This window comes from Antrostomus carolinensis, unplaced genomic scaffold, assembly GCF_000700745.2.
Source record: "Antrostomus carolinensis isolate BGI_N321 unplaced genomic scaffold, ASM70074v2 scaffold20819, whole genome shotgun sequence".
Taxonomy (NCBI): Eukaryota; Metazoa; Chordata; class Aves; order Caprimulgiformes; family Caprimulgidae; genus Antrostomus; species Antrostomus carolinensis.
The window spans coordinates 1109-21831 of NW_010340900.1; the positions used below are offsets into that span (position 1 = coordinate 1109).

The 20723-nt window shown below is 38.6% G+C and overlaps 1 protein-coding gene across 1 annotated transcript; it reads right to left on the minus strand.

Moving 5' to 3' along the window:
- Positions 1-4450: 4450 nt before the first annotated feature.
- Positions 4451-19454, minus strand: CTDSPL2 (CTD small phosphatase like 2; the record flags this gene model as incomplete). The annotated part of the gene is made up of 11 exons (XM_010176321.1): positions 4451-6601; positions 7142-7237; positions 8109-8235; positions 10542-10621; positions 10717-10779; positions 14122-14208; positions 15117-15228; positions 15541-15619; positions 16678-16890; positions 17543-17692; positions 19316-19454. Coding segments are annotated over 11 exons (1212 nt in total), but the record flags the coding sequence as incomplete, so codon positions are not given.
- Positions 19455-20723: the final 1269 nt, after the last annotated feature.

Below are 20723 nucleotides of genomic sequence, written 5' to 3' on the forward strand. Positions count from 1 at the left end.
AGTGGAAGAGAGGGGTATATTTTGTCTGAAGAAAAAAGAACACGTCTTTCACTTAACAAGTGGAATGATCTATGATACCATGATATATATTAGCTAGAAAAATAATACAACTTCAAATTTATCATCCTTTTTTTGTTGTTACCCATTTACCAGGCAATGTAAATAACAGAGACTTAACTATAGATCAATAATGTCCTAAGTTATATCCTCACCAGGTCTGCACAGAGTTTCATAACTCAGTGTGCTGTGAGGATAATTCTGAAGCTGCCAAGAACTGTGCAGTGATTTGGAACATGTTAAATATAAAGGTACTATGTATTACACAGCACATTTAAAGTAATTTAAACGTCTGGATTAAAACAATGGAGTATTATTCCCAGTGTATAGATGAGGAAATTAAGGCACAAAAAAACCCCCAACCCTGCTCAGCACAACTCCGAGTCAGAGGAACTCACACCTTCTAGAAAAACAATCAGTTCTCATTTTGGAAAAGTCTGAAGGTTTCTGCTTAGGAGGAGAAACTATTAAAAATGAAACAGATCAGGCCTTGTGGTCATTTTACAAAAGATATCCACGGGAATAGGAATCCCATGTTGAAAATCAGACTCAAAGCAAGACCGTCTGAAAAGAATCTGCCGTGACAATTTTAGTACACAAACCGCATCTATTTTTTTTCTTGCTCGGCCTCCAGTATCCCAGGCTTTTAAAACACACAAACACACACACCCCACTTCTTTTCCTCGTGTTTTAAAAGGATTAAAACTGACATGAGAAATGTCTTGCTTTACAGAATACAGAGTCTTCAATGAAGGATATCAGCTAAAAATCATAAAAAACAGAAGCCAGAACATAAATATTTAATATAAATCTTTATGGTTCTATATACTAGAAATGATTGCAGAAGAAACACAGCTCTGTAGAACATGAGTTCTCTTCCAATTGTATTTTACAAGATCCAGCTTATCAGTACAATGACATTTTTGCAAGTATCAAAAAAAACCCATAAAGCAAAACAGTATTACATTACATGGTCAAGACAACCAAAATAGTGATGTGCTTCACAGAACCTGTACAAAGTCCATCCTTAGCAGACCATCCTCGCCTGCTTCCAAACAAAAACTCTTGCTGCCAACGTTCTGGGAGGATTTTTTTTTTTATTTTTATTTTTTTTTTGTACAAAATTCTGACTACTAGCTAAGAAAATGATGCAGCTACGCTACTTCTCATCAGCCATTCATCAACTTGTTTAGGATTTGATTTAAGTATCAACAACCTAAGATGCAAATCTGAAATTAGATGGGTTTGGTGTAATCAAAAACCTTTGAGAGCAGTCCTTTAGCGTTTTCACTGTTCTCCAGCTGAATGTGTTTAACGTGACAATTATTTTTTCAGAAAAACTGTCGTCCTGTGAACCTTCTCTGAGGTTCCACTCGCCAGCAGCTTTAGCTGATCCAAGCCCTGGAGCCCTTTTTGCCACAATCCCCCTTTCCCCTCTTCCCATATGCTACCACAGCTAGTTTTCAGCCAGACCAGCTCCTGGCACAGGCTCACCACGCGGCACCACGAGCACCAGCGCTGGTAGAAGGAACCAGGCAACAAATATCACCCAGGGAGGGAAGGAAAAGGAGAACAAACGTCCCAGCATCCATCAGCCCAGACTGCTGGGGAACTCTGCTGCACCCCCAGGTTTTCTTCTCAGCCTTCACATCCCAACTTTGTACTATTCACAGAATGGGTTTTAAAGTCCCTTTTAACTCCCAGTCCTCAAAACAATTCTTGCCCTGTGATGGATTACTTCTCCCAGAAAAGTCTTCTACAAACAAAGACATTTACCTCACATGAACAATTAACTGTGCACCTCATCACCTGTGCAACTGTGATGGCTTTATCTCTTCTTGTATCTGTCTTTGACAACCAGTCGAAATAGGTTTAATGGCATGAAGCACGGAATGGGCATGACTGCAGATCAAAGGTGCCATCTGTCATCTCTGCTACATAGATCCACAGAAGTCCTTTCACCAGAAAAATACTATTTAACATAACACTCTACTTACAGTGGAAGACATGATTTTAACATGAGTGATTAGTTTCTCTTGGCACCTGCTGGAACAAAGCTGTCCAGCTGAGCTGAGAGCATACCAGTACCTATTGACAACCTTTTAAATTGACAATCAATAGGTTGTGAACGTTTGCTTTCTGGCCTTGACTTCTTGAATCCTATGAAGTTCTAATTTAGTTCTAAGTTCTCATTTCTATTCTCCACCCTATCTGTACTAGATTAATTTCAGCTATGCAAGCTTTAATTTTACATGGACATTTTAGCTCTGTGAAGGTGTGCTCCCCACGTCCTTCCAGTGGAACACAACAGGAGCACAGCACAGCAAGGGGACAGAAGAAGGCACGGTTAACTTTTCTAATTCCCCACAATTAGGTGTACTCGGTGCTACTCCCATCCTCGCTCAGAGCAAGAATAACAACATCAAGGGCCCCACGACGGGTTCACCAGCCACAATCCCCCGCAACACAGGCATCTTATCATGGGCTCACCTTAGTTTTTGTATCAATTGTGAAGTTAAGAATGTCATCATCGACTTTAATATACTCACGATCTGTGGGTGATTCAGGTTGTTTTAGACAAAGAAGAAGAAAGGGTAGGACTTGCAGTGCAATGCTGTAAGGAAGCCACAACCAGGAGGAAAAATAAAGGAATATGGGTATTTACTCAGTGGAGTCCCGGTATTTTTGCCCACACTGCTGCTCTGCTGGTGGCAAACGGGGCAGTGAGATTTCCACCCCCTCCACTCCATCCTGGTCCCTCTCCCATCAGGGCTTGATGCTTTTTCAGCTGCACCAACCCAACCTCCAGTCCAACCACCCTCCAACTCAGACATCAGAAGGAACTGCCTTTGAGGAGGGGGGATGATGGGCTATGGGAAGGACACTTCCTCCTCGCGGCGAGCGAGAGCCAACTGCTCCAACAGCTCCACAGAGCGACCCGGCCCCGCTCCCGCCAGCGCCGCGTCCTGTTCTCCTTCAGCACAGCGCTCACGTACCTGATTATTTCTGCTAACGCAGTTAAGTGCTTTGTTCAAAGAAGATATGTCTCCTTAGCATGCCTTTGCCTGATGCCACTCTTGGTTGGGGGAGATTTTTTTTTAATCAGGTCTTGAAACATTCAGGCTTTTCCGATACATTTCAAAAGTAATGAAGAAATGTTTTCCTACACAGATGAAAGGTGAAATGAATCAAAGGTGGAAAGGAAGCCAGCAATACCAGGTGAATGCTATTCTACCTATACAGCAACTTAAGGAGAACAAAAGATCGAGCATGTATTGCCAAAATAAGTATGAAAAACGTTATTTTGCTGTCAGAAACAAGAATGTTCAAACCTAGAACAGAATACATATGAACATGTAAAATTAACACAGGATTGCCACGACCAAGCAAAAGATCACAAACGAAATCATTAAGAACTTTGGAAATAGGATGTTGTGTTTTCTAAAAATACATAAAATCAGAATAAATGATACAGCTACGAGATTAACGGCTGAAGTTGCACAATTCTACATTCAAGACTCGAGTAATGCACGTAGTTGAGACCCCCCCTGCTTATCGTGTCAGTTTTGGTCTGCACAGTCTGATCCAGACTCATGTCAGAGAAACAGTTCAGTCTCACCCTCCAGACTAATAAAATGAAAATAAAACCTGATGGATGATAACAACTTTGCTTCATGCAAAGACTGTTTATGCCAGAAGTGTTTTGACATTTTTAAAAAACTTACATTTTGAAGAAGGTAGAGTCATTCTGCAAAGAAAGTTCAGAATGATAAATACCAGACTTGCAGCACATTAAAATATTAATATTTAATATGTTTACTAAGCAGTCTCTGTCATTTTTGTTGTGCATCTATGTAGAACTAAATCCCTCAATTTACATTTTGATTTCCCTCACTGATCTGATCGTCACAACACAGATACAGCTGTAAAGTGCAATGTATGCTTTGGTTTCCTTAACGAAAGAAAGCACTTTCAGAATGGTTTTAGCCAAAGATAGGACCTACGTGTTTAAGGACATTATTCCAACAGGTGATCACCTCTTTTTACAGTCAGAGGAAAGCGATGAGCTACTTAACAAAAATGGTTTCATTCTGGTAGACTAGTGAATTTTAAAGCAGTCCTATGATGTCAGTTACTTGGAGAAATTTGGAAGAATTCCACCATGAACAAGGATTCGCCGTTAAACTCATTAAAAACCGCAGATTTAGATTTACATTTTAACGAACAACTAAAAAAAAAAAATAAGTTGGCAAACCATGTAGCAATTCAAATACAAGCTGACCATCTTCAAAATCTATAAATATTTCCAGAACCATCTTATCGACATAAAAACAGGAAGGAACGGGGATGGTTACAGGGTTCACACGTCTGCGCAAAAGCATATATAAAGGTAATGTTATGTACATTTTATTTCAATAAAGACATAAGACAAACAGCGTAAAGATGCCCAGATGCCCTAAAGATAAATACATTTAAAAGATTCTCATTAAAATGAATCTGTAGTATTTCTTTCCTGCAAGCAAAATACCTTTCTTTAAATACAAAAAAAAAAAAAAAATCAGTATTCTGAATTGCAAATGTTTTCACTTTTTTGCAGAAAACCTGCCATGATGATTTTTCTTTTTTTTTTTTTTTTTTAATGAATAAGGATTTTCCACAAAACAGGCTTGCTCTACATGCTAAGTTTTTTAAACAGTTCAGTGACACAATGTGCTAGCTACATACACAACAGATAATATAGTAAGAAAACACTCAACCTGATGAAAAGTTAAAATCTTCATTAATACACTGGAAAAAGTTGACATAACTCATGCCTTTTAAAATCAAAAATACAAAAATTAAATGTTTTCCTAAAAAGATTTTTCCTTATTTTAAGGACTCATTTGAAAATGAAGCTGCATGTAATTTGTACAATAAAATTGTACAAGTAAACAGGTAATATACATAAAAAATTAATTGACATACTTCTCAATTCTCAGTTGTCCACCTTTAATTTCCAATACTGTACTTTCTTAACAAGCATACAAAATATCAAACTTCTCTTTAGAAAAAGTGCCGTTCTGTGACATCTTTTACACAAAAACAGTCTGAGCCTATGGCGTGTTAATGCAGTCGAGAGGCAAAGCATCCTAACTTTTACAAATTATCCCTTCCATAAAAAGCCTCCTGAAAAGGAGAGTACACACCGTTATAAAAATATCCACCTCTTGGAGTAGCTGCATTAGAGACCCAAGGCTGAGAGACTATTTCCACATGGCAGAGCAAACCACTGTGAGAGCAGAGGGGCTGCGGCGGCGGCGGGCGGGGAGTGCACTGTGCCACAGGATGGTGCAGAGGGACTGCCACGTACCTGCGCTGCCACTCGCGGTTTAGAACTGATTGTAACGACGAGTGTCGCAGAGGTACCGTCACAGCCCAACACCTTAAAACACTGAGCCGCTGTGCAGAACACTTCCATCTTGGAGGAAACAGAAGGCAGCAGTAATTGAATTGCATCAAACCTAAGAGGTGACCAAACTAGTTCTCCTTTCAAGATCTGCATGCACAGCATAGTCTGAGGTATTCCTTGTCCATCAGTTGTTTGTGCCACTGCAAGATATCGTCTGTCCCGAGTACATGCCATCACAATGGTTTAAAATATTCTGAATATTAGTAATTCTTATATTCTTCTTATCTAGCCAGTCTCTTGATTTTTTTTTTTTTTTTGAAAAGATTTCAACTACAGTAGAATATTACAGAAAGAAAATATAAATGCAGGGTTTTTCTTTCTAAATGAAACTTACATGGACTAAAACTAGAGAATATTTTTTTTTTTTAAACAAATATACAGTATGCAGGCAGACGAAGCAGGAAAACGGCCATCCAACTTGTTTAATAAAAAAACTAAGAAAATTTGGCTATTTCCAGAAAAAACTATGAAGCGCCTCAACTAAAAGGAATGCATAATGAAATTCTAGTCTAATACAGGTCAAAAATGTAAAAAGGTTATAAACCTTAACAGGAAAAATAAAACAACTTTTACTGGCCATTCCTGTTGAAATGAGAATCTTAAAAGTAACAGAAAAGTGGCTACAAACCCACTTAGAGCACCGAACAGAGAGAAAATCAGAGTCCATTTTCAATCTCTGTTATATCATAAAATCCTGTGTTTCTACAGGTCAAACTGCTGGTGGCAGAAACAGAATTCTTTATAAACTGCAGATGTCCTGTACATTAAAAAATTTCATTGGAGTTGCACTAGTTCTAAAGACTCTTCTGTTCTAGCCTACCTACTGCGTGGTACTGTATTGTACTGAATGGTTCCGATCTCAGATATAGAAAGTCTCTTCCTGTCACCCTTGATTATTGTTGGGCACCAAAGATAAGAAAAAGCAAGACGGGGTACAAAAATGCAAAATTTCAACAGTAATGGCAATGTTTTGTTTTAGTCCAAAAGGGTCCTGCATTTTCTCCCCCTTCAGTAATTAGACAAAAGGCTTTAATCGGGGGGTAGCAAGTCATGCAAGCGAAATCTGTCTCTGATGTGAGGTCGGACATCCTCGTTCTGCAGGGAGGAAAAAAAACAAAACAAAAACAAAACAGTGCGGGTTTTAGGAGAATGAACACATCTGGAAATCAGATTTTTAACAGGGTCAATTTGCTAACACCGGTATTTTAATATAACAAAATATAAGCCATTAATATATATATATTTACAAGAGACTTATAGAAATAACTATGTAACATTCGCAACAGCTTAGAAGTAATTTATTTGCATTTTAAGAATAAAGGCACACAGCACAGCCAACAATAGGGATTATTTAATCTAAAAGCCTATAGATTCTCAATTTCATTCTAATTGATGTTACAATTCTCCATTTCCTGACTAAAAGCACAGTTAGAAGTAATGAAATTCTGTCTTTTACTCTGTAAATAAATCCTTACACACACTGGAATTACTGCCCCAAGTATCCTTTTCAAAGAGAGACATATGTGGCTTTTAGCAGTCAATCTCAGTGGCTAAAAAAATCTTAAAATACATGAAAATACTTAAAAGAGCCAACTAACGTATTTGGCAGGGAAGCCAAATAAAGGAAACACCTACCAGCTCTACAAGCTTCTCCAGAAATGGAATCAATTTTAGGAGTTCGTTGTCATTTTTATCCATGAACCAGCTTTCTATAGGAATTCCATTTGAAAGCTAAGGTAAAAAAGAAAACAACAAACCATCACGTGTGATTTATATTTAATTTATCTAAAAATATGACTTGTGAAATGCTATTTTAGGGAAAAAAATGTTTCCAAGCTAGAGTTTATTAATATGTATTCTTCCTCTAAAGTTTATATTAAAATTCACTTCCAAAATACCTCCTTCCTTTGCATACATCCCTACAAGTATTTCCACATCAAAGGTGAAGGAGAACTCATTCTGAAAGCTCTGCTGAACTGAAAAGCCTCGGTATTTTGAGAAAATTTCATGTTGAAGCAAACGTGGATAGTAACAGTGCACTGGCTGTACGCAGTTTGTGCAAACGAGGGTAAGTCAAACAGGATTGGGGTTGGTTTTTGCTGCTCTAATGTAGGTGAGATGTTGGAGATCACACTCCTCTCTTCCTTCTCTCTGTAGTAGGACTAACTGGAATGGTTACAAACTGGACCTCTGGGAAAACCAAAATCCCAGGGGATAATTTTGTAACATTTAAGTATAAGCAATTTTCACAGCTGCACATAGTTTCAACAGCGATTTGTTCTTAATTATTTCACTAGCATTAAAAAACTCGATCCACAGTAGAGTCCCAGCAACAGACTGGTGGATTCTTTCAAAAAGCTGACTGGTGATCCAGTCTGCTCCTGTAAGAAGTCACTTCGTTTGCACTTGATCAGCTCTTCCAAAAAAATAAGAGAAAAGCAAACAAACCCGAGTGATTTGTTACAGTTTGGTTTGTCAGTTTAAATACAAACTTGAGCACAAAACTTAAATAAGAAGTTAAATCAAAATGCAGCATTTCACAGTCTTCCTTCAGACAGATTTTTCCCGTATCTGAGAAGTTTGCTGACAGCAGTACCCTTACCTGATACGCAAAGGCTTGCGGTGAATTGTCAATGATGATCGTTTTTGAAAGATCTCTACCAAGAATATTTAAATCCTTTATGTAATTTCCTTGTACGCAAACACAATGCTCACGGAAAAGTCGATGCCTGCGATTAAAGTGAAATACTAATTAATAACACAAATTATGTCTGCATTACACAGGGGAAGAGAAGAGTGAACTTTGCCAAATGTTATCCACAGCTTTTTTCTCTTCTGATCTACCTGGTTCCTTTTAAAGAATTGTTTTTTTCCATTTGCTTTTGAGCTTTTTACTGGTAAAATGACTAGTTAAGGTGACTTTATATTAACCTAGTCCTGCAGGCAGTTGTTTCTATTTAAACAGAGAAGCTCGACTCAGATGTAACAAGTATTTGCCAACAGGATCTTGCTTTCGAACCCTTTTTGCAGATGGATCGACATAGGGACCCCAGACACTCAAATGATTCTGCAAGGCCCCGAGATCTGAGATTAGTTCTGCACAGGAGCTGATTTATTGGGTTTTATCATCCCTTTACTTTGTTCCAACCGTTAACAGCACCCAGCTCCCTCTGCCCCTGCATGCTGGAACACAAAGCAGCAGGAGAAATATTTTCTTTTTCATGTTACCTCTGTTCACAATTAAGGTAATTCAGTTATTAGAGCTTGAAAAAAGCCTCCAGGCCAAAACATTCCATCAACTTCTTCCTTTCCAATTAGTCTACTCCCCTTTAATTTATTACAGAAGAAATACAGAGTAAATGGATGGATAGACTAAAAGGACTCAGATTAAAAATACCAGGAATAAAACTGAATTTTCATGGAATATCCACATAATTATAATTTTAAAATAAATTAAACTAGACAGCTGTTGAGTTTTACACAGTCATATTACAATGCAGGTTCTTTAAGGCTGCTTATATTTTTAAATGGAGTTTTTGAGGAGCTGTACATAGTCTGATTATTTTCATGAAGGGGTTGAGTTCCCAATGTTGCTATGGAGGAGAATGAGCTGGTGCGGCGGCAGCGGATGGATTTATATATAGACTCTGAGTCACACGTGTGGAGTGCCTGACAAGTCTACCTTTAGGCTAATGTCAAAACTCATCAGGCCTTGATGTCAGCTTTTCCATGGCACATGAATCACAACTACATTCATGCATCACATGAATCTTTCTGCAAATTCTCAGACTACTGCTTGGCTGTAGATTTTATTCTCTTTTTCCTGTTAAAACTGCAGTCCCTGAATCACACGTATTAGGTTCTCGCAGAAAGATTTTTAGCGCTATGGATGCACACTTGGGCTCCTTTTCTGTAAGTGCAAATAAGTTACCTGTTCATACATCCTGTCTGGCTGTGGGACTCAGCCAGGCTCAGATATCCCAATGACTGAAGCTCTTTGTAAGTCTGGTTTTGTCTGCCCGTGCAAAACACAGCAGCAAGTAAGTTCACCAAAACCAAAGTAGGATTCTGTTGTGTGTGCCACATAAAAACAAGCGATGAGTGTTGCTGGATGAAAACTAGTGAACAGTTTATCTTCATGCTCTTTAAGGAAAATGAGTTACTATGTGCCTGAACTACCAGGTGAAAACAATGGATGCAACCACTGTCTCAGTCCAAATGGTCATTTTATTGTGCGGGTGAAGATAATCAAGTTTGCACTGAAGAATATTCCCAAAGAAATGATGCTGAAAAGTGCTTTGCCAGTTTCTCAGGTACAGAACTTGCACAGTTCTGATTCTGATCAGGTACAGTTGCTTACTTCCCTTACTTGGGACACCCCATGTCAGGTGAACCCCTGAGAAGAACCCTCTTTGGTTTCAACTTTCCCACGTAACCAGATGAGAACAGCAGAAAGAATCCCATCCGGCAGAATTTCATTATGCCTCAGGAACTGTTCTTGAGAAATGCCAATCATTTCCAAACAAAGCTCGGCATTAAGAAATTAAAAACCAAACCAATTCTACTACAAACCCCACAAGCAAATTATTCTGTGATTGAGTAAGAAAGAAACACATGCTGACTGTAAAGATAACTGTACCATTCATTATTTATAAATAATAAATTGAGCTTAAATAGTTTAAAAGTAATCTAATATTCAGTTCATTTTGATTTATCTGTATTGTGTATTCCAAAGCAGCTAAAACACATTTTTGATACAATGAGCAAGCCTAACATGCTACAGAGAATGAACAGGTAGGTTTTTTGGCCACAGAGGGCAATGTGAAGCTGTCTGGGTTTATCTTATCACCGAGGCAGTAATTCAATCACTTAATTTCATTTTTCTCTCACTCTTGGACCAGACAAAACCACAAAGAGAATCAGTTTAGTGAGACACACTGCAGTAACGAACATGTCATCATCACCTTCATCACATTTGTTAGGAAACAGCAGCTCGTTTGCTCACAGTAGTTATGGTCACAACTTTTTATTTTACCTGACCAGTTGCTTTTTAGGGTCTAGTATGTTCAATAACTTGTCCGCATACACCTTCTTAGAAGCAGTAAAAAGAATGATCTATGGATTAAAGGGGGAAAAGTAATTATTTTAGATATAAGTATGTGAATATAATTTTAAAGTTAAATTCAAAGGTCATGTCTAATTTTTTTTACCTCATAAATCTGAGACATACGTTCCAGGAATTCTCGGAAGAATGGCCTTAACCGGACATAGACCTGAAGCAGAGATGTGAAGAGCAGTTTGTAAAGATTGGGTCAAAATGAGCATTCTGAATAAAACAAACAGCAAATATTAACTTCCTACAGAGTAACAACTCAATTAAAACAATATTAAATTAGCTTGCAGTCTTAGCAGCTATAAGTGAAAGCATAAAGTGATAAAATTAGGCTTAACAATTTCACTGGGAAATTTGATGGAATTAGAAATAATTTCAATTAAAAGTTGGACAATCTCTAAAGAAAAAATTAAACTGGTTGCTTTGATTAAACATTTTGAATCAGCTTTCACCAGCTGGGCAGCATCAGTTCAATGACTAGGTAATGTGTGCCAGCATATAAACTAAACAATCTTCTTAATAACCTTCTTCCACTAAGAATTACACATTGAATATGGGGGTGTCAGAAGAGATTAAAAAAAAAAAAAGCTTCAGCTGCTTCCAAATTTCCATAAATTCAAATTCCACCAGCACAGAACTGCACACATACATAAATCATTCCCTTTTAAAAAAATTTTAGGCTCATGAGGAGAGATACCAAGTCAGGAGACTTCTGAGTTAACTCAAAACACAAGATCTGGGCTGACATGGAGGCATCTATAGAAATCTGTAGGTCCAGGGCAACAGCCCAACACCATGGCAGATGTCAGGGCACGTATCAAGCACTATTCTGTGCCCCTGGTCCAACATTCACCATTTAATGACTGAAAGTTTGTCAACAGTGACAGATGTGACTTATAACTGCATAACATATATGAAAAACCCTCTCAAAGTTTTTTGGTGGGGTTTGTTTGTTTGTTGTTTCTCACCCCCCCTGCAATGTTCATCACACCCCATTATTTAAATGGCAACAAAACCTAAATGTGCAAAATCAAAATTGTCACTGAATGTGTTCCTTGTTTCAAATACACGGGACTTTAATTCTTTGAAGGTGGAATTGGAAGGAAACATTCTTCCTTTCATGCATTAAAAAACCCCCACAAAAGACGTGTGTTCCACTTGGTGTCTGAATTCCACTAATGAGTTTCAGTGTCCCTGTAACACATCTCTGCTCCAGACAATTCTACCCTTGTTTTACAAGGTGATACCACAGACAGGTTAGCTCTCTTGCCCCTGTGAAGCTGTACTTACCCACTGCACTTCCAAGATGAGCACGGCAAGACCGCCTGTCCTGCCCAGCTGTGTCCACGTGGCCCACCCGGCCCTGGGGCACACCAGACACCAACACCAGGCTAACCCAACTGCAGGAGCCCTGACCCCGTCTGCGGCGAGGACGATGGCACAGGCAGCCCTCGTTCAGGCTGCACGAGACTCACAGGATGCACGCAGCTGGGTCTTGCTCCAGGCCTGGCAGCAGGCTGGGCTCACCGGGTAAACAAGCTCAACTCATTTCTGACTGGACCATGTCTTAAGTGACTCAGGACAAAGACCATCTCATAACCAGACAGAACTGCCTGAAGCATGGCTGGCCAGGGCTCCTCAAGGGGCACAAGTACAAATCTAGAGGTTCTGCTGAACTAAAATTACATCTTTCCAACCCAAGACCAGATTTCTTTGTGGATGCTGCCCAAGACACTAAAGGTTCCTGGCTTTCAGATCCCAAGCTTGATGGTTCTTCTGTTATTTGTGTGACAGACAGCGTGGAGTCCCTGAGAAGGGAGAGCCAGAATTCACAGGCATTGTTTGCCCCTTTCCACTGGAGTAACAAAGTAAAGCACCAAGTCATTGTTGGAGACAGGAAGATGAAAGACACGTAACACTATATTCAATAACCTACAACTGACCTATGGAGATCCAGGATATCTTTCAAGGATCATGAAGATCAAAGAGACTTATTCTGTGATAGATCCGTGAAGATGCATGTCAACTGAAGAACTGAGTGAAAACATCTGCCTTTTGACTACGGCCTGCCAATGCAGGGAAGGTACCCTGTGAGTGGAACAGAAGGTGAGGTGATCTCATGTCTGGGACTTCAAGCCAGAAACAGAACAAAACCTCTTTACCAAGGAGAAAAAAGAAAAAAAGATAAATTTCTTCAGAAGATAAGCTGCTTATCTTATTATGTAAAGTAATACAAAGAGTACAAAGTCTAAAGTCTACAGCTGAAGAGCTGAACATTTATTTTTGTGTTCCAGTCAGATGTAAGATAGCACTTAACAGATGTGCTGTTTAAGAAAACTTCAGTTTTTCAAAGACTGTATTTTTTACTAAGTCCAAAACTTAAAACACTGGCATAATATAGAGATTTTTTTCAACCAAGAAAACACAAATTAATTGTCTCGAAAGCCTGATGTAAGCCCAGCTGTACAAGCAGTACATGGCCATCAACGAGTGAGAGATCAGATAAATCCATGTTTAAAAATTACTTCAGCTTTTCAGACTCCAAAGGGTTTTTATATGTAACAGTGAAGAAAAACATTCTGAAAATCAGGAAAAATACCTGGACAAGTGTCCTTTTAAGGTGCCTGATGATTGTCTCATTCTCCAAAGATACTACAGTGGGGTCCAATATCGTGCCAACTACATGGTGGGGAAGCTGTTGCTACTCCCAGGTACATCTCACATAAGGACCTGAGAACAACAGCCTGGGTCAGCGCAGCATCTTTGGTAGTTGCTGGAAGAGAGTTCCTCCTTCCCATGCTCATTCCTCTGTGGTACATCAATGTAAAACACACAACTAGAACCATCTCCTAAAGCAGAACCTGAATCTAGCAGTCTCCACAAGACAATCAAAACCACTCTAAGGACCCAGGAGACTCTCTCTGGGAGTAAAGAGGTAGAACAGGCACTAGCAAAGTCTACAGCAAGACTATCAACCAAGACAGAAGCTCCTTAACGTCAAGCTCTGACGATGTCTTCTACACAGAAAGAAAGGATCGAGCAGCGTGGATTGGTTTTCCCTACCCAGGGAAGAAAGTCAGCAGTCCCTGAGAAGCTGTACCTGGTGAATGACAGCGGCTCAGCTGTCAGTGTTCCTGCCTCCATCTGCTGGTCAGAACTGCTGCTGCTGGGGATTCCTGCTAACCTGCTGCTGCAAAGACCATTCCCACACCCTCAGCAAAGAACATTTACAACGGGAATCAGTGACCGACCTCACCGCGCTGTGGCAGCAAGAAAAAGGGCTCCCCAGCATTTCTACTACGAGATAATCCACCTCGCAAAGTGTGACACCTGCAGTTCATAAGCCAGACGGTTGTTAAGTGCCAGACACTTACTCAGCTCTCTTGAAACAAGATGATAACAAATACACACAGCAAGAATTCCTACATTAAACAAAATAGAAAGGTATTTATATATTTATGTATAAAAGGTATGTAGATATTTTCCTCTGCGCACTAATTACCTGGTAAATGACATCTTGAAAAAGAACAGGAAAAGTGAGTGCAGCATCTTCTAATTCATTTAGACTACAGTGCACTAATGTTTCATCCTAGGGAAAAAAAAAAAAGAGATTGTATAAAAGACAGAAAGGATTGTGAAAGAATGCTGAAAATAGAAATCATTTTCTGGATTTTTATGCTCATTTTAAGGTAGGTTTATTTAGTCTGGGAAATTTATTTTTGTGCAACTGCTGTCAAGATTGAAGAATAATTCTTAGAATGGATTATACATTTCATTATTCTTGCAGTTTTTGAAAAATTTCACTCAGAATTGTGTGCTAAGGGCATAATTACAGGAAGATATTTTCATTTTGTGGGCTGTTGTGTCATTCAGTTCAAATCTGCGTCTGTCGATCTGAATAATCTATCTGTTCATACAACCACCAGAGGACACGCCGACTGACACTGTTCACGAGAAAATGAAGTTCCTGACGTCATTAACAGGGTCTGAGACAACTTTCAAATCAGACAGACTAGAAGAAATTATTATAAAGACAAATATATTTTATAGGCATATTTAAGAAAGTGGATTTGTGCCCCCTAAGAAGAAGAATGTTCTAAGAAATAAAACATTCATTCTCGATCAGTCTTGACACAAGACATACAAAGCTGAATTTTCCCATTTATTATATCTATTTTTTTTCTACACACTGGATTTAGGAAAGGTTTATGGGGACAGATAACTTTGTTTGAGACAATAAAAATTGTAATGCTTTTTTTTTTTTTTAATTAAACAGAATGTTAAGCATTCAACAAATACAGCAAGAATTCTATTCTTGCCACTATTCATTATTTTTTTAAATGCAGACTATTTTTAGCTAAAAATACTATGAAAATAGTGTAAGATTCCACAAGGCCTTTTTGTTAAAAAGCAAACATTACTAATTTCAGCAACAAAGAAAATAAATGAAATGCTGTATTTCCCCTGCTTTTGGTATGTGTTTATAAAGATATTTACCAAGTCTAGAACTAATGAGAATTCTGGTGTGCTTCTCGTTTTCAGTGGAAGAGCTGGCTTCCTGTTAAGTTGTTCTTCTGTTAGTGGTGGAACATGTTTGATGAAATAATATCTGAAAAGAATATTATTTTTAATATTATTTCTGAAAAGAACACAGATTCTGCTGTAGAAATGTAGATACATTATTGAACTGGTAACGTTGCAGCCCAACTTAGTATTTCAAATATTTAAGGCTGCACAAGAAATAAGTATTTTAAATTGAGAAAACCCCACATCAATAGACACTTATTTTTTTTTAAGTTAAGAGCTTTTGGAATTAATTACAGTAAAATAAAAGTGTTCCAACTTAAATAAAAATGTCTTAATCCAATACCCTACATGAATACTTTCATTGAATACTTTCAGTACAAACATCAGCACTTACGGATCAAAGACTTCCCAGTCTTCTTCATAGGTGGCTTCCGCGTGTGCTGATGAGTAGCCACTGTCTGGAGATACTGGTGCTAAAATTCAACGAAAATGACCAAAACAAAAAAAATAAAACAAAAAACCACAAGAGCTAGTCTTATTAGTGCAGCTTTTAAAAGTGAAAACTTCCACTTGATACACGAATGCCACAAACAACAGCGAAATAACTCTCTGTCCAGCCCCAGCCCTCTCAGTCCCCATGTCTCCTCTGAAACAGCCTGCACAGCTCCTCAGGAAGCCACCCGAGAGCTTGGTGTGACACCACGCTCCACAGCTTCCCAACCTGGCCAAAGGGGCAGTGCCATACTACTGATGACTTCAACTACCTGGATGGATGTTCCAGCCTAAGAAGCTTGCACAACTCTTCCAGTCTGCAGCTCACCCTCACACCTCAGGTCTGAGGGGCCTTTGGGAAACAAGAGACCAGACCAGAAGGTCTGGACTGGACCTGTGGGTCACACATCAGCCCCTCTACTTACAGGTTACATTTATGTCCTTGAAAGGAGTCCTCAAAAACCTCAACACTACTCAACTACCAGAGGGTCCAGGGAGAATTTCAATAACTCTTAAGAATTTGATGCTGGCCATCTACAAAGAGGAGAAGCTGAACTTTATGGATATAACTTTTGTCAAAAAAAATGTACGATGAGTCTTTAGAAGAAAACGTGGAAAATTAATCTAGGATACACTTCTCGTTTACCTCACCATGCTGTTCTAATATCAATTATCAGAATGTTGTGAATTCCTCTTTCCTGATCAGCAAGTCTAGAGTGGGCGTTTTCCATGAGGGGAGCGGGGAGGGCTCAACATTAACAAAAATGCCTTTCTTCTGGAATCTTTGTTTCCATTTGAAGAAATGTTATCAGGTCAACTGAGTTATACCGGGAATAGATGAGACTTGTCAAAACTGTGTCTTTGGTGCACAAACCAGATTTGTCTATTAAACATTAAACAATCAATATTAATACTGTTTGCATGCCCCAAGCAAATGTGAAATATTAATTTATACAAAATGCAGGTGCTAGGACTCCCTAAGAGTACAAATTCCATACAGCTGCTATACTCCAGTCCAAGGCTAGCACACGTGCCTTACCTGTAAGTGGTGGCAGGTCACGGTCATTTGTTTCCTCCACTTCTAAACCATTGTTGACAGCAGACCTGACCTGCACTGCTTGGCTAGTGTAAGCTGCGCCGTTGGTCGATGTCGCAGTACTTGTAGTAATCTCATCGACCTGTTCCATATCAAGCTGTTTGACTATTTCTTCAGCTTCCACAGCTTGTCCTGGAGAATCTGATCCTGATGTTCCTGCATTGAGATTTCAGTACATTCACAGTCATTACCTTTAAGCTGAGTTACCTGTCTGAATACTGACAGTCATTATTAACCACACACACAAAAAAGTTTCAGAATAATTGAAGATAGCTGCATTTGATTGATGTTACAGAAATAAGATCCAAAATGAAGACCATGGCAAATGCCTTTTGTGTTTGGGACAAGGAACTTAATACCTTTTTTATTTTATTTTTTTTTTAATAAAAGGTACACCACTACGTACTTACACCTATGAAAGAAATGTTCTAATGCATATAAACACATTGCTTCTTTTATTAAGAAAAGAAGACTTTATATGAAGCTGTGGATGCCCCCTCCCTGGAAGTGTTGAAGGCCAGGTTGGATGAGGCTTTGAGCAACCTGGTCTAGTGGAAGGTGTCCCTGCTGATGGCAGGGGGGTTGGGACTGGATGAGCTTTAAGGTCCCTTCCAATCCAAACCATTCTATGATTCTAGGATTAATTATCATCCCTTCTAAGAATTAAGGAGCCCTTTAGCTGGTAGTAGTGACTCCTGGTCTGTAAATCAGAATGAAAAGTGCATTGCTGCTCAAAACAGCTTTTTCTTTAAAAAAAAAATCTATCATTCTTAGCTTGAACACTATTGGCTTTATGAATAATACTCACCATTTTTATTTGCTGGTGAAAAAAAATTGAAAACAGGAGAAAATATAGTTCCCAGTAATGTAGTTCGTGGGGGACTGCCAGTGGCAGGATTATCTTCTAATTTTCCATTCTGCTTTACATGTTGGTTTGTCATTTCGTAACTTCCAGCTTCTGTAAAAGAAAAGCTACAAAGCATAAGAACATCCTTCTGGTTTTCACGGTTACATCCTCTCTTTTATTGTTATTGTTTTCACTATAGGAAAGATCCTTCTTGTTCGTGGTTCACTTGGCCAACAAAAAAATTAGCCTAAGTATTTAATTAAAAAAAATTGAAAAAAACCCCCAAAAAAAACAGCTAGCAATTTAGTATCAACATAAAACCTAAATGCCAGATTTCAACACCATCTTAAGTTTAACACGACAGATTAGGAAGCTCATTGTGTATATAAGGTACTCTATAGATTAACAAATAATAGAAGTTTAAATCCTTTAAATGGGGCTTGATGATGGAAGACAGACGTTATGATGCTGCACACCTTTCGCAACAAACAGATGTCAGTATCAGTGGGACTCCACTATATGGAAACAAGAGGAAGTGTCAGTGGAACTCCAGTGGCTGAACCTCCAAACTTCACAAGATCAAGTCCACAGTTTATTATTCTCCACAAATATACACACACACACAGATGTATAAACACAATTTGAAGTAAAAATAATTTATAGTTATCATCATAGATAACAAAGGACAGAGAATTAAACAAATCTTTGCATTACAAAACAGAACACGTAACAATTACAGCTTTCTATAAATATGCACATACAGAAAAGTAGATCCTAGAACTACTGCTTATTTGGAGCTCTATCCCCTACTTAGCTACTGATTTTGCAAACTTTGTTGGAATGGAATCTTTGAGACCTCTGCCTTGCTGACAAACTTGGGAGAAACCAGACCATGGATTCCCAAGTTATTGGGGGAATGGAGAATGAAGGAACACTGACAGGCAGCACAATCACATTAAGGCTTGTTCCCTTAGAAATGAAGTCTAAAAACCATTTTTTAAAGTCAGATTTGGAACCACAGCTGATACTTCCAATGCCACTGACCACTTTATCATGTCATTATTAGAGATATTGAAAAAGAAACAATTTTCATAGGGAGCAGGGTTGTAGAATCTCCATCCTTAGAGATATTCCAAACTTGAATGGAGAAGGCTCTGAGCAGGCTGATCTAACTCCATAGTCAGATCTCACTTCAAGCTGGACCAGCACTGCTGGGAGGGGAGCAGGGGGACTGGCCCAGATGACCTTTAGAGGTCCCTTCTGATCTCAATTTTCCTACGATTTCATGACAGAAACCCATCCATGTGTTTGACAAGTGCTTTCAATATTTAAGGACACCTGGTTACTTCCACAAAGGTCATGAGTTGGGAAGTCATAGTTCACTTTTTTGGTGAGAAAATGGGAGAAGAACTAAAACAAACAATTATCACTGGCTTTTGAGAATAATTTTTTTAAAAAAAAGTTAAATTAGTTTCAAAATAGCTGGTTGTGATCACATATCCAAATTGTTCTCACAAAGACACAGTGGGTGTGTCTGAGAAGGAATGTAACTGTTGCTCACAGTCTTACAAATCTTATTTTGCCACTATCAGTTCAGCCTTGTGCTCATTTAAGTCAAACAAAAAACCTTCAACAACCTCCACCAGTGGAGAAATGCCCAGTACCAGTTAACAGCTGCCAGACCACTGCATCACCGTTCAGCTGCAGCAACATACGATCAGAACATTTACAAACCTCCATTCACTTGACTTTTCCGTCGTACTCGGGAGATCTGTTTATTAGGCTTTTCTCCTGTCTGAGGTGTGGATGTAATCAAGTTGTTATCTATATCCCGTTCAATTCTACTTCTTTTTGCAGGATTTTCTCTTTCTTCCTTAAAATAGAAAAGGGGGGAAAAAAAAGAAACATACTGAATAGTGCCTCTTTTCTCCATTGAATACTACCAAAAAGTGTTAGCTGTCAGAGAAAGTTCAACAAAAGATGCATTTATTGGCCCACTTCCAGATGCAGAATATGCAACGTGGATCTGACCAGCTGGAATTTTAAATTAATTTTAAAATTCTAAAATTTAAGCTTTTAAAAATTTTTAAATCCTGACACAACTCGAGGTAAATAGCAAAGTATCAGGAAGGAAAAACTGCACTCTGAACTTCTGTATAGAAAAGCTGTTTTTAGCTGGATAGCCATTTTATCAATATTTAAGTGCTATGGAGTTTGGGAAACAGAGACAAGGCAACTAAAATTATCTGAAACTTGATTTCTCTGCCTTTTAAATACAGAGGAAGTAAACTGCACAACAACATCCAATATGAAGTTCTCTGCCATAAATTGCCTCGCTAACTTGTGTGTAACTGGCTGCTGTTCAATCCACAGCACATGGTACTTGGCAAAACTAAGCTGTTAAAATGCTGTCAGCCAGGGTTACGACCCAGTGATTCTTCTTACCTTTAAAGAAATTACTGTTCTTCCCTGTGGCACTTACAGGAATGACACAGAACCAGAATTTTTTGGTGTATTTGCTGTGCATGGGTATCTGTGTAGGCACACAGGTTTCAGACAGGTTTTTCCCCCAAAGCACCTACTCCCACTTTGTAAAATGACATCTAAAGCGTGACCATACAGAGGACACTGAAATGTAGGTGTGAGACTGTGCAGAATAAATTGCATTAAATATCTAAATAAATAACAAGGCCACAGACTATATCAAAGTTAATTACAATTCCAATTGTAGAATTACAAAATTCCCTTTCTGGAGCAGCAGTTTCACATCTTTAAAAAGAAAAGATAAAACTGGTTTGTGTGCTCTGAAAAAGTGTAAATAGATCTTTTAGAAAAATTCACCTAAAGCCCATGCTAACAGTACAGTAGCTAGAAGAAATTCTAACAGACATGGAAATGCACTGGAATCCACATCAGAAGACAAGTGAACACCACTGATCCCAAAAGCTTCCTGCTGGCAATATCCTTGACCAACAACCTTGGTGAGAACAATCTAATTACTACCACTCAGAATTAATAATATTGTATATACCATAAATCCTTATAATGAGAGAAAATGGATGGCTCACTGAACTGACAAAAGAACAGTAAAGCATCTCATCTTCTAGGTCATTTGTTCAAATGTTCAACACCAGGGAAAAAA